This window comes from Neophocaena asiaeorientalis, unplaced genomic scaffold (assembly GCF_003031525.2).
Source record: "Neophocaena asiaeorientalis asiaeorientalis breed wild unplaced genomic scaffold, Neophocaena_asiaeorientalis_V1.1 scaffold204, whole genome shotgun sequence".
NCBI lineage: Eukaryota > Metazoa > Chordata > Mammalia > Artiodactyla > Phocoenidae > Neophocaena > Neophocaena asiaeorientalis.
The window spans coordinates 4,011,462-4,026,198 of record NW_020173922.1 but is presented as its reverse complement, the minus strand read 5'-3'; the positions used below and the strand labels follow the sequence as shown (position 1 = coordinate 4,026,198).

The 14,737-nt window shown below is 37.5% G+C and overlaps 1 protein-coding gene across 1 annotated transcript in view; it reads right to left on the bottom strand.

The window, feature by feature from the left end:
• CTNNA1 (catenin alpha 1) overlaps window positions 1–14,737 on the bottom strand; it is a 169,697-nt gene that overhangs the window by 94,156 nt on the left and 60,804 nt on the right. The window contains exons 6-7 of the mRNA XM_024752286.1: window positions 11,512–11,781; window positions 8,833–9,036 (exon numbers count right to left, since the gene is read on the bottom strand). Coding sequence (XP_024608054.1) covers window positions 8,833–9,036; window positions 11,512–11,781 — 474 coding nt within the window. The remainder of the gene's footprint in view (window positions 1–8,832; window positions 9,037–11,511; window positions 11,782–14,737) is intronic.

Here is a 14,737-nt window from a genome sequence, read left to right as displayed (position 1 = left end):
CAGATGGCAGGCAAGACTTTACCAAAGAAGTTTAATTTGTCAACCCTACACTATGATAACTAATGTCACTTCCAAATTCTAAAATTTATAATTCTATATTTCCATGGTCAAAAATCACTGGCAAATAGTTCAAGAAAAGGATAATGCAAGTACTATCACACAGAGATAACTGACTCTGTTTTGACCAAGACTTTCTAGAAGTATATACTGTAGTAAACAAAAAACCCTCCCAGACAACTCACCACTTCAAACTAGTCCTGAATGAATCATTACCTCAAAGACGAATCACCTTATTAACGTGAAAAATCTTCAGTGTTCTCATATTAATAGTACTTTGGAAATAAGCACAGTATATGATTATGAACAAAACCTAAAAATCCATGACACATAAAACTAAGGGTCTAAGTTTATTTCTAAACTTGTGTCATAATGACCATAAGAAACATTGCCAAAAATGTGGGAGGAACTACAGAAGAAAATTCATATTGCCTATTACCCTACCACCCAGTGATAATTACTAATATTCTGATATATTTAGAGATTATTACTACCGTTTAATTTAGACACATTTTTTAGATATAAAAGCTCTTCAAGCCCGCCTGACATCTAAAAAGTATAAACTAATACCAACGACAGTCTAACAGCAGTCTCCTGTAGGCTAAAACCTGATGCATCTGCAGCCTGACACTGGGCAGGCTTCGGGGTCTGCCCTATCATCCTGATTTCTAGAGACCGCTCTACTACTGTTCCATTAAGCCAGCGCCATTTTATCTAATATATAAACATGCATCTTTCTGCATATAAAAGGTTAGGAACTTGCCTGTTAAATACTGCAATCCATAATGCCAGAGTGGCATATACAGGAAGCACCTCGGGCCTTTTAAAAAGCAACATAAAATATAACTAGGGTGAGATGTCCTCCTCAGACTTAAGAAGTTCTCTTAAACCTCTCATCTCACACCACAAGAAAATCACACAATTTTTGACAAAGAAGCTTTCCAAATTAAATAAATGCTAACATCAAGAGGACTAAGTCCTAAACATGCTTGAATTCTGCATTCAATGAAACATCTATTTATACCTAAATTCTCCAAATATGCTAGGCAGCTCACCGAAAAGCTTACACTAACAAATCAATAAAATCATATAGCTACAGAACTATGGATTAGCAATACAGGCAAGAGTCTACTGCAGGGGCTTCCCTGGTGGCGCAGTGGTTGAGAGTCCGCCTGCCGATGCAGGGGACATGGGTTCGTGCCCCGGTCCGGGAGGATCCCACATGCTGCGGAGCGGCTAGGCCTGTGAGCCATGGCCGCTGAGCCTGCGCTTCCGGAGCCTGTTCTCTGCAACGGGAGAGGCCCGCATACCGCAAAAAGAACAGTCTACTGCAGGAAACCCAAGGGTTCACACAAAGATGAAAATCATAGCATATCATATAACAAAACTCAGGCCCTGTAGCTGCACATCACAGAGCCAACTGAAACATCTATGACACTCAAGTAACTCCAGAGAGTCTAGCCTGGGAGAATACTCTAAAAAAGCTTTCTTTTCTTGTTCAGCTCACTTCAAGCAGCTATACCAGACCTGGGTTTACCTTATTTAGTGTGAAGTATTTAACTTCATTAATAAATTTCAGTAATAAATTTCATTTATAAAGCTATACAGTGAAAAAACCCATGATTATGAGTGGATGATGATGTAAAATCGTATTTGCTGACTTACAAAGATACACTATGATAAAAGTAGTAAGCATTCAGATTTTCAGGTCGCAGGGATCTGAGTTCAAATCTCAGCTATATGACTGAGTATTTTTGAGCAAGTAACAATTCAATAGGGTTATTATGGAAGTCAAACAGGTAATAATGTATGTCTCTCAGCACAATGGCTAGTATATGGTAAGCAGTATAATAGTAAAGACAATCCTTATTTCTGTTGTCAAAAAAAGAAGAAACAGTAAGAACAGATAAATGTGTACATACACACATAGAATGAACTCTGGAATGCTATATACCGAAAATGGTGATATATAATGAACAGAGAACTTTATAATCAGAAAAAAGTTAACCTATTCTAATTTTGAAAATAATAAAATGCAGCCACAAAATAATGCAGTTAACAAGCTCTTCGAAGGAGTCCTTCAAAGGCTTGGAAGCTTTGGCTCCGCAAAAGTGGTTCCAGGAAAGCATTTGCAAAACTGAGAAGAGATTAGCATCTAGATTAAGTGCTTCCCCTCACTGCAATAACAATATATCTTTGAGAGTGAACATTAACTGCCCCTTATTCATATATTCCATATCTAACTATTATCCAAATCAGATAAAAATTTTATACCTGATATGCTAACATAATCAAACCCCTCAAATATAGGCCCAGTCCAATACAAAAAATGTCCAGTTACTTCATTACTCTCTTAGGATCCTACAACCTCCAACGTTTCTGGGCAAGAGCAAAGATAATATTTAACCTTAAGCAACATCATCCTCACCTGGTCCTAAGCTGTACCAATTTTTTTCTGCCTAAAACTAGTTTAAGGTATAGAAAATACAAGCTACAATAGCTACTATGTAAGTTACCATTCTGGACACTGAAGGAGGAAGTTGGGACTTCCCTGGTGGTCCAGTGGCTAAGACTCCGTGCTCCCAATGCAGGGGGCCGGGGTTCGATCCCTGGTCAGGGAACTAGATCCCACACACTGCAACTAAAGATCCCACATGCAGCAATGGAGATCCCGCGTGCCACAACTAAGACACAGCACAGCTAGCTCAATAAATTAATTTTTTTAAAAAAGGAAAAAGTTGATGCTCAACTCTTATCTACTCCCCTTAGCTGGTTGGTTACCCAGTAGTCAGAATTATCCAAGAGAAATATAATACAAGCAAGAAACAAAAACTACATATATAATTTAAAACTTTCTAGTAGCCATAAGTAAAAAGAAACACATAAAAACTAAGAACAGATTTTATTTAACCCGATATATCCAAAATATTATCAATGAGATATTACTGAGATATTTACAGCTTTTTCAGTGCAGTAAGTCTTGGAAATCTGGTATATAGTTTACACTCACAGCACATCTCAAATTGGACCTGTCACCTATTAAGTGCTCAATAGCCACTGGCTACCACACTGGATGGAACAGAGCTAAAGCTACTCAAGCCCAAGGCATGTGTTTCTTCTCACCAATTATAAATTCTAATTCTAGTCAGTCAGCGTATGACCATGAACTGCTGGACAAGATTGCTCAGGTCAAAACCAAATGGAATTCATTTAAGACTGAGGGTCATTTATGTTTCAAACACTGTGTTAAGAGTTTTCAGATTGGAGTCAGGGGGAGGGGGGTTAAAGTGGAGAGTTTTGTTCATTTGTTTTTTGAGGGGAATGTGAGTGTGATAAAAGAGACAAATAAGTTTGGTCCCAATAAATTCTACTGCAGTACTGGGAAAAACTCAAAGCACATGCCCTAACAAAGGGAGAAAGGACCACATTAAGGATCAGCATATCTCTTAGCAGAATGAAGAGTGTGAAAGAAAGAATTAGGCTGTACCAAGTACAGGGTTCTTCAGAAGGAGACTTTTCAATGGCATTGAAATACTATCTTCAGAGTATTATAACACAGAACTGGGCTCCAAAGGCAACTACACATTTAAGAAACAGAAAGTTTAACCTATTAAACTAGTAGTTTGTTTTAACCCATTAACCTAATTGTTTGTTTTATAATTTTGTTCGTTATTTTTTTTACTATGTTTATCGTATAACATAACATTTACCATCTTAACCAATATTAAGCATATAGCTCATAGGTCTCAAGAACATTCACATTATTGTGCAACCATCACCACATCCGTCTCCAGAACTTTTCACTTTCTCAAACTGAAATTCTGTCCCCATTAAACAGTAACTCCACATTCCCATCTCCCCCAGCGCCTGGCACCCCCATTCTCCTTTCTGTCTCTATGAATTTGACAACTCTGGGAACCTCATGGAAGTGGATCATACAGGATTTGTCCTCTGTGTCTGGCTTATTTCACTCAGCATAATGTCCTCCAGGTCCACCCATGTTGTTGCACCATTAACCTAATAGTTTGAATGTTATACGAATATTTTGTGTCTATGTGGAGAACATTAAGAGGGTTAAAACTATTTTAAAATTTAAAAACACTCTGCATACAAGAACGGGGGCAAACTGGAAATACATATACCTAAATGTTAATAGTAATGGTGGGTCAATAATTTAATGCACATGTATGATTTTCAACTACAAAAAAATAAACAAAGTGGCAATAACTTTTTTCAAATTCAATTACATTTCACTTTAATTTCAATCCATTCACTTTTTTTTTTTTTTTTGGCCGCACCCCGCAACACGTGGAACTTCCCCAACCAGGGATTGAACCTGCAACCCCTGAAGTAGAAGTGTGGGGTCTTAACCACTGGACCACCAGGGAAGTCCAATCCATTCACTTTTTTTTTTTTTTTCAATCCATTCACTTTTAAACCCATCCAAACTGTTTTTCTTTCTCTAGAACCCTCATAGGCAGAGTAACCTTAGGCTGATAGAGCAAGAACAAATTAAACATAACCACAATAACTACATTTCATTTCAAGGAAAGCTGGAAGTCATTTGTGAAACAAAGATCCACTGAACGGTCAAAAACCCTCTGCTGTCAGACATCTGAAGCATTTCCATAATGTTTAAGTAAGTAGGGGTCAAATGCATTACCCTTAACATCAGTATCTCTTAGAGCATCATACAGTAAGTTAGTGATAGATCTAAGACTATCTATCTCTAACTCTTCAAACTACAATGCAAGTAGAAGCATTAAGGCTGCTGGCCTCCTGGCCCTTGGAGCCTTTAAAAGGGAGTTTGGCCCTCACCCTATGATCTAACATATCACTTCCATTCACTGCTTATTTCAGAGCATTAATTTTTTCCAAAAATGTCATCTGTATACCGAAAGAGCTACAGGAAGTAAGGGTAAATCACCCATGGCCTCCTCCCCCATAACCCTCTAGAATGTAAGGTCAATAAGGGCAAGGATCTTTGTTTTTTCCACTTATATATCCCTAGTACCACGAATATCCCAAACTATTCACTTTATCCATTCTCCCAATTCACCATGAGTTCATTAAGCAAGCACCTATTGAGTATCTCTACTACCATTATACTAGACCCTGAAAGAATATTTTTTAAATAGTTCCCATCTTTCAAAAGCTTAAAACCTAGTTGCAGAAATCACATGGATATAGGAAATACAATTGAGCAACGATTCAAGGAAGTAAACAATTGAGTGCAAAACTTCAAGCTACAAAGAAATAATGTAGAATGGTGTAGTCTGAAATGGCCTTCAGCAAAGAGATGGGGGGGAAATGTGGGCCTTGAAGGAAGGGCAGGTTAGGTTTAAACAAGTAGGAAGGGAATTTCAATAACACAATGAACAATGTCCTACTGAAGGCATGAGCTCAGACTGGCCTGAGCAGGCAGAACAAACTGAAGTGGAGAAAGTGAATACAGCCTGGAATAAGACAACAGCAGTGGAGACAGAAAAGGACAAATGCAATAAACCATCGTAGCACTTTCTCCACCTTAACTGCACATTGGAATCTCCTGGGGAACTTTTAAAAATACTGATGCCTGGAACTCAATTTGGTGATTCTGACTTAATTTGGGTACAACCTAGACATCAGGATTTCTAAAAGTTTTTTTTTCAGAAAAAGCTTTTTTTTTTTTTTTTTTTTTGGCTGCGTTGGGTCTTCGTTGCCACAGGTGGGCTTTCTCTAATTGCGGTGAGCAGGCTTCTCATTGCAGTGGCTTCTCTTGTTGCGGAGCACCGGCTCTAGGCACACGGGCTTTGGTAGCTGCAGCACGCAGGCTCTAGAGCACAGGCTCAGCAGTTGTGGCGCACGGGCTTAGCTTTTTTTGCGGTACGTGGGCCTCTCACTGTTGTGGCCTCTCCCGTTGCGGAGCACAGGCTCCAGACGCGCAGGCTCAGCGGCCACGGCTCACGGGCCCAGCCGCTCCACGGCATGTGGGATCCTCCCGGACCGGGGCACAAACCCAGGGATTCTAATGTGCATCCAAAGTTAAGAATCATTGCCTTATCCCACCAACTGTACATTCTGGAAAATAAAACTTTATTAAATTAAAAAAAAAAAAGAATCATTGCCTTAGAGGAAACACCAATGTAACTTGATAAGTGGCAACACAGGATGAAGAAGGAAGGCTCAAGAAATTACAAGATTTTTTTAAAAGTATGTATCTATAAAAATCATGACGTGACTGAGAGAACCCAGGAAATGAAAAAAAGTAAAAATACGTGAACCTTTCTGGATTTTACCACTCTGTCAACAAAGTTCTAAGTACTGAACCAGTTTTAATTAATCCAGACTGGTCCACATACCATAATTATTTATCTAATATTTTTCAAAAGAAATAATCAAAACTTAAAGTGAATCATTTTTTTAAAATCAAGGTAAAGCTCAGTACAATGATTATAAAATAAATACTACATTCCAGCTAGAAATAATCTCATCCTTCTTGCAATCCCCATGGTATTTTAGTAGTACCTATGATGGTACTCCCAATAAATGTTCTGTAGAGATGCTGTATGTTTCAGAAGGGAGGGATCAGTGCCTCATTCCTCCTCTTACACAGTGCCAGCACACTACTCTGCAGATGACACATACTCAATATGAACTGAGTGACAGGAAGATACTGCCGGTTAAGTTCTGACTGTCACTGGAGGTTCTAAATGTTCTTGAATGCTTCATAAATAAGCAAAAATCTATCCCTAGTTGATTCTGCTTCTTGCAGACCCTTTTACCATTCTAAGCTTTCTTCAAATGTGCTTCATTGCCCTCCCCCTTTATCCTTACTCCATCACTTTTTGACAGGACACAGCCTGATCACTGTTATGTGAGTCAATTCAAGGAAACTAAATATTTTTATCTTTAGGAGAAATGTGTTCAGAAGTCATCTTCTAAAATATATTTCTGAATACTGAATTTCTTTCAAAACCCCCACCATAATCCTTAAATTTCAGCCTGACATCAATCACTGTTCTAGTTTTCACTTACATAATAAAATGTTATGTAAGAGTGCTGTTATGGTCTCCTTATCTTCAGTATAAATGAGTATCTCCCACCATTACTTACATCCATGGCACAAAATAGAAAGTACTATTTGTCTGGCATTCTGGGGAGAATCTAGGAGGTACCTCATGATCAGAGATGGCTAGTCCAAGATCTGACCAACTCCAAGACTCAAGGAATATCTTTTAGACTGGTTAGGAAACTCTAGTATGGAGGAATGAGAACAGATTTATCACATACTCTTCCCCACAAAGGCTGTTTTTAAAGTGGTTTCCCAATCATAACTGCATTGGACACTTTTGTACCACTTCAGCACACGATAGTAAATAACTGATTCACATACATGCCATGAGTCTTTGTTTCCCTGAGCCAGTCTTCAAATTATTCATTTTTTTATATTTTCTGATTTTCAGGCTTATATATGCATTTTTAAATGTGTCCCACATTTTCACTGTGACTTATCAACCGCTTTTTCCATTTGATTTAACTAAGCCTCTAATCTCATTTTTCTGAGGTAGACTGCATACGATCAAAACATGGCAATGGCTTAAAAAAATTCAATATGCTTCACTAATTTTACAATATGGTAGAAACAAGATAAACACAGGAAAGCATTCATCTTCACCCTAGGAATTCCATCATGACTCACCATTATATGTTCACTTATATAAGAATATAAGTGAACAAACAAGATGTATGGCAAATGAACAAATGAGAAAGTACCAAAGATCTTTTCGTGAAAACTATTAAATAGGGAAAAATCACTAGTGAGAACTAATTTGCATTGTCCTTCTTCCCTTTACAATGATTTTATATAATTTTTATTTAATTTATTCCTTCTTTGCCACAGTAAAATACTGGGTACAAGGTCTAAACTACACTAACCCTAAACCAGCATTAAATAACTGGAATGAAAGAAGTATTAGGGAAGGAAAAAAGAAGACATTAACAATACAGAAAAGAAATCAACAGATAACAGTATTTTCTACGGCAAAAAAATTGTCAGGTATCCAATTTCACAGCACTGGTTTTTAAACACAAACCTTAAAAATTAAAAAACACTACTCAGTTCACCTAATACACCTCTACTTGGCAATTACTTACTCTTATAGCACTGCACATGGCTCATTCAAATAACTTCATCAACTATGAATATTTTCAGCATTCCATTTTGCCCAAAATTAGATGGCCACCTACATGTGATAATGGAATTTTAGGGGTATTGAAGGTTACTATCCCTAGTAGACACATGCTGAAATATTTAGAGGTGAAGCAATACAATGTCCACAACTTACTTTCAAATGTTTCATAAAAATAAAAAAGGTTGTATATGTGTATATATACATATACATGCATATATTTATACACACAAACATGCACATGTATTTACATGTTAATTGGTGAATCTAGATAAAGGGTGGATGGGTGTTCATTATATTATTTCTGTAAGTTTAAAATTTTTCATGCCAAAATGTTGGGCAGAAAGGGGGCACTACAGAAAGCCATTTATCCATTCCTTGAAAAATTTTACTCCACCCAAGAGTCAAGAAGCTAAAAACATATTTGACATATATAGTTAAAACATATTTGACATGTATAGTTAAAACATGCATAGTTAAAAGACCTCTTAACATGTATAGTTAAGACCCAACAATTATTATGGAAAACTCCTGTTACTTCAAAGAAAAGTTCTGAAAAACACCTCAGATCCAACATCTGCTATAGAAAATTCCTCTTACTCACGTTGCCCATGTACTCCGAGAGCAGGTCCTGCAAGGCCTGGCGGACAGCATTACACTCTGCCACGATTCTCTCACGCCGGTCATCACGTGTGCAGGATGAATCAGCCATCAGGGCAGCCCCACTAATGATGCTTTCCAGGCGCTCCTCCAGGGAAGGCCTAAAGCGCTCCTCGCTGAAGCTCAGGGGGTCCACAATGATTTGTTTCTGCAAAGGAAGCATTATTGAATGCTAGTGTAATCTCTATTCCCTCCAATATTCAAGAAGGTGAGGAAAGTGTTGATTAGGAACACCAATATATAACATAAAAATTCCAATGCCTGAAACAAAGTTATACTTCTTGGCAGATGAGGGGCATCCCACACAAGTTGGCCTATGGTGGATTACTTCTCAAAGAAGACGCTGGAAGCAATACTATCCAGCGGAATGGGGCCTGAATAAGGTACAATACCACAAATGCAAACAAATATGTCGGCCTAAAAATCATGTTCACATTACTTAATCTGAACACCTAAAGGTCAGCCTATGCAGTAACAGTAAGTTACCAAATGAGAATTACAAGGAAAATAAACATTAGCACTCTTGTTCTTTCTATGTACTGAGTATAAAACTGCTACACGACGTTAGCAGAACTGTTTCACCACAAAAAATAAATAAAAACAAAACACTGACTTCTGTCTTCAAAGTTTCAGAAAGTAATGAGTTTATAATCAATTTCAATTTTCTTCATCTTATATCTTTCATTAAAGCTTATAAACAATTCAGTCTCAAATTTATCCTGTTAATTCCAAACTAGAGACTTTCTTTGCTGAAAGACCTCCAGGTACTCTGTAAGAGATGACAGCAACCTGTCCCAACAAAGCCACTCTCTGAGATACAATTGCCCGCAAAAGAATAAATCCTTCCTCTGTCTTCCCTTCACTCCCCTGACTCCACTTAAATCCAGCTTTACCACTGATGAGTGAGGTCAGGTCACAAGTAAGCTATAGGTACTAGGTCAAACATCAACACCCCCAGGACAAGATCTACTGGCCTTCCTCAAACTTCTCCACTTGATACAATTTATCCTTACCCCAATAAATGTCTGTACAAATATTTTGCCTTTAATTTTTCTTTATACGAACTATGCTCTTATTGATCTCAGTTTAAATGCCAAGTTTTTTCTCTAAAAAAAGCTTGCCCTTTTCCAATAAGTACACGTCTTCTTTCCCTTCCAAAGAACCGTCAGTTTCAAAATTAAACATACAATTCCTTCGGTTTATTATTAACCTACACTTTAGCTGATTATTTTTTTACCAGATTAAGTTACTGCAGTATTTCTCTGGTCAAAACTGAATATATAACATCTTCTTCACAATGACCAACAGGAATGAAGAATGAATGGTCAAAGAATTTTAACATAGAGTCATAGAACTTCAACAGACCTGTAACCGTTTAGTCCAACCCTGTCATTTTATGAATGAAGTTTCACTGTAGCCTTAAGAGGTTAAGTGACCTCTAATAGACATCACTCAACTTAGGGCAAAATGTAATCTGTACTGCCTTGAAGGGGGCAGTACCTAATACTACCAAATTTGAAGGGAAAAAACAACAGTGCCAGTTAATTGTAAGATATATCTTAAGAGTTTGCCATAAAGTCATTTAATGTTTAAGGCTCCAGGGTAAAAATTCAGTTCTAACATCATGGTCTTTAGGCTTAATACTGTCTTTACCCAAGACAAAGTAAAGGGGTGAGACAAAGGAAAGAAAAGTAAAGACCAGAAAAAACTGTTAAAATGCACTCCATTATATTGATTCTATACCTCAAAGCACTCCTGCTAATGAAAGGATGCTGGTCACCTGGAAGGCAATTTTCCCTTATGTTAATTTAAAAAAATAATAACATAACAGTTGGTTTAAAAAAACAAACAGAAAAAAACCACTTTTAAAAAAATCTTAAACTGCTGCCATCTACTGGAAGCCATGAGGCATTGTGGGTAGGAATTTAAAACCATAAAACACACCCCCAAAAATTAAGATTAAAGTTGATACATAGGATAGTGTATACACAGAATATATACACAGAACAGATCTGGGGCATCATCTATAAAAGGTAATTATATGGCATTATGCTAAGGAAGTATTTTAATCCTAAATTTGCTTCCACTTGATTAAATTTTGTCTATTATTTAGTCATTGAGAAGAGAAGTGTATCTAGGCAGACAAGTCAGATTAAGATGACAGCACTTCTGCCGGAGTCACTTACGATGTGTCTGTATCTCTCACTGACTGTGAGCCCCTGGAGGGCAGAGCCTAAGTGCATTTTGCCTCTGTATCTCCCATAACTTCATATCTACCAGAAGGTTAAAGTCTTGATTGAAATGAACCAAATTCATATCTTCACCAAAGAATGACCTCATAGGAAACACAAGTTGCATAAAAGAATTCAGAAGATTAAAACTAAAAAAGAAAAGAGAAGGGAAGGGGAAGAGGAAGAGGAAGGGGAGGGAGAAGAAAAGATAAAATGCTTTAGGCCAAGTCAAGGTCAAGTAGACTGATGCTTCATAAAATCTCTTTCAACTTAGGCTACAAATCTAAGGAGAAATTGAGCTTTCATGAGAAACCTTGATCACATTTCCCCAGAAATCTGTTAACTTTGAGGGATGGTCAAGAGCCTGTAGTCTCCTCCCAAGTATAACTTACATCAAAGTTATTGAGGGCATATGCCAGTTCTCCTCCTCCTCCACCCTGGTGCTGGGAGGCATCATCTGATGCAGTAGCCTGGGCGGCATTAGAAATGCCTGTGACCGCCTGCTGCAGCTGCTTATATATCAGGTCTCTGTTGGCCTTATAGGCTGCGACATCAGGGTGCTGGAGGCATGCCTGGGATGCAGTATAGAGGATTGGAATGTTTTTCTGCAGGATTCCTCTGGCTGCAGCCATCTGATCACGATGGCCCATATCTTTCAGTTCCTACAAGAGTAAAACAAGAATATGGGTTCTACTCATAAAAACTTGTCAGTGAATTCTGAAAAGTTAGAATTTCTACTAATTAGACAATATTTTCATTAACAGCCTGGCTTGAAAGTTCATCACAAAGGAGGCAGTATGGCTTAGTAGGTAAGAGTTCAAACTTTTCCAAAACACACAGACCTGAATTTGAATCTCCAGCTCTAATTTTTACTATTATGATCCTATTTAAACTCTCCATCCTCAGTTTCACCTTCTGTAAAATAGGAGCAATAATATTACCTCTTACAATTGTCTTGAGGATTAAATGGAACAATGCATGTAAAGCATCTAGAACAGCACTAAATAAAAAACAAAACATAAAACTGACTAGCATCTTGATTACAACTTTATAAAGATGGATGTACCTATTCCAACCAAAATAGAAAAATCAGAGACACATTTAAACACAGTAAAACTTATTAAGAGGATTTATTTTTCATTAACTTATAAAAGTTCACTGAAAGATTTTTATGAAATTTGGGATGGCATACCACAAGTTTACACAAACTACGCAAACCAGCCAGGTGAGGACGTGGCAGGCTGTTCTCCCAAGTACAGAACATCTCCCCTCCCATATCCCAGAGACCACCTTAGGACCCGGATTATTAAGGCATAAAGCTGAGGCTCATGGACTCCATGCCTTTAATCCAAAAGGTTTGTATTTCACTGTAATACTCTATAGACATGTAGTCTTAGGTGAAACTGTCCTTTTTCAATTTCCTCTACCCCATAATTATAATTCAGAGTTAAAAGGATTTGAGGTTCCTAACATGGTTTCAACTACCAGCATCTACTTGGTAAACTGGGTGAATATGCTAAGTGATAATTAAGTGATACCAATAATAAGCAAGATGGAAAGGGGGTATTTCTGGTACCCCTATGTTACTGCAATTACTCAGAGAAAACTAAGTCTTCAGTAAATGTGGACTGCCACCACAGAAGAGAAATATAAGTGATAACCATAAATGACCACCAACTGTTCCAACTCTATTTTACGTGTGATCCTAGAATTTCAATGTTAATGTCACCAACTGAATCCTAGAGTACAAATTTAAATGTTTTTAAAATGAGTATTACATGTACAAACAGTAAGAGAAAACTGACTTAGAAAGGCCAAAGTCAATTACTCAACTTAAAGTCTGACAGCTGTTTAATGGCTCATCTTTCTAAATGAGTTCCTGATTAAGCTTTAGAACACCAAACCTCCTCCCTTTTCCTGAAACTTCATTTCACTATATGTTTTAGGTTTGCATCTTTATTCAAACCTTGTATAATATGACAGCTTACTTTTCCTCCTAGAATTCTTTTCTCATTTGTAATCTGAATTTGCAAGCAATAGCACACAGCACTCCAAATGCCCTGTAGCACCATACATTAGGCTAAATATTCATAAACAGAACCCTGTGGATTTTGAGAATCAGTGATCATTTCAAGACTCAAGCTATGACAGGGGGTTGAGGCTCACCATTATGCTTAAACAGCTGGTGCATGTGTTCTGTATGGCATTGTCTAAATGTCTTGCCCTCACCACAACCTCAGGGACTTTTAAGTTTTCTAAGGAGGCATTTGCCTTTTAAGCACTTAATAATGTCCTTTGTTTTATAAAATGTTTTGCAATCAATTTTGGCATTCTTCCTAAGTATCTATAACCTAGATATCAGTACAGCCTCTTGTAAAGGTTAGCAAAGACACTTGTGGTCACCTAAAGTTATAATAGGTGCCAAAATTACTATTCAACATCTGACTTTCCTAAAGCCACTGCCTGGCCTGGTATGATAAACTCCTACCTTTCCAAAGACTACATCAGGTTCAATACTCAGAAATAGGACCCCATGGATTTAAGAGAGTCGACGATCATTTCAACTATGACAAACGTCTAGGGCTCACCATTATGCGTAAGCAGCTAGTGTACATGTTCTGTGTGGCATTTTCTAAATGTCTTGCCCTCATCACAATGTATCTTTGATAGACTTCTTTTACAAGTACGGGGGATATATTTTAATCTATGATGAAAATGACAGCCACCATCGTTTGTCCTAACTGCTAAGGTGTTCTATTTTCTCTCTTTAGAATTGCTTTTGCCGTAGGACAAAGAAACTAGGTTTTGTTAAGATAGGAAAATAGACATGATCACAAGGCAGCACTACTTACTATAATAATGATCAATCATAAGAATTCTTTTCAAGATATATAGTCCTGATAAGTAACCCAGATTAGTGAAAAAAAAGTGAGCTATTAAGCAGTGTAGTAGATTACTTAGAAAATTAGAGTTCCTTGGTCTACTTTAGCCTTCATGATTCACCAATTTGACCAATCCAGTTATATTTCAAACAGACTCAGGAACAAACAGAAAACATAAAGTGGAAATGACCCCTTTCAACATAATTTGAACCAACTATCACATGCAGTGACCAAGAAACAGAAGCTAAATTCTAAGCAATCCATAACACTTTCTAACCAAGACCTGGAAATTCAAGTGCAAGTTTCCTCTCATGTCCCTCTTAACAATATAAAACTGTAGCCATAGATACTTTTTTTTTTGGCCACACCACGCAGCATACAGAATCTTAGTTCCCCAATCAGGGATCGAACTCCGTGACCCCCCCACAGAGTCTTAACCACTGGACAGCTAGGGAAGTCCCCATAGATACTTTTGATCAGGTGTCTTCTCTTGGATTCAAATGACTATACTTAAAGAAATGGTCCATGGTCAAACCCATCCAGTACAGGTGATTTACACATAAAACAGTGGCAGTACTATCCATTACCAATTTGTCTGTTCAGGCTTTCAGAAAAATAATCATGAAAGAGTTCACAGACTAGGTAAGAAGCACAACATTTTTACCAAACCTATTTCAACAAACTCATGTACCTGGGTGGGTAGATTGTAAACATCAAAGTATTCCATCTTTAGCAT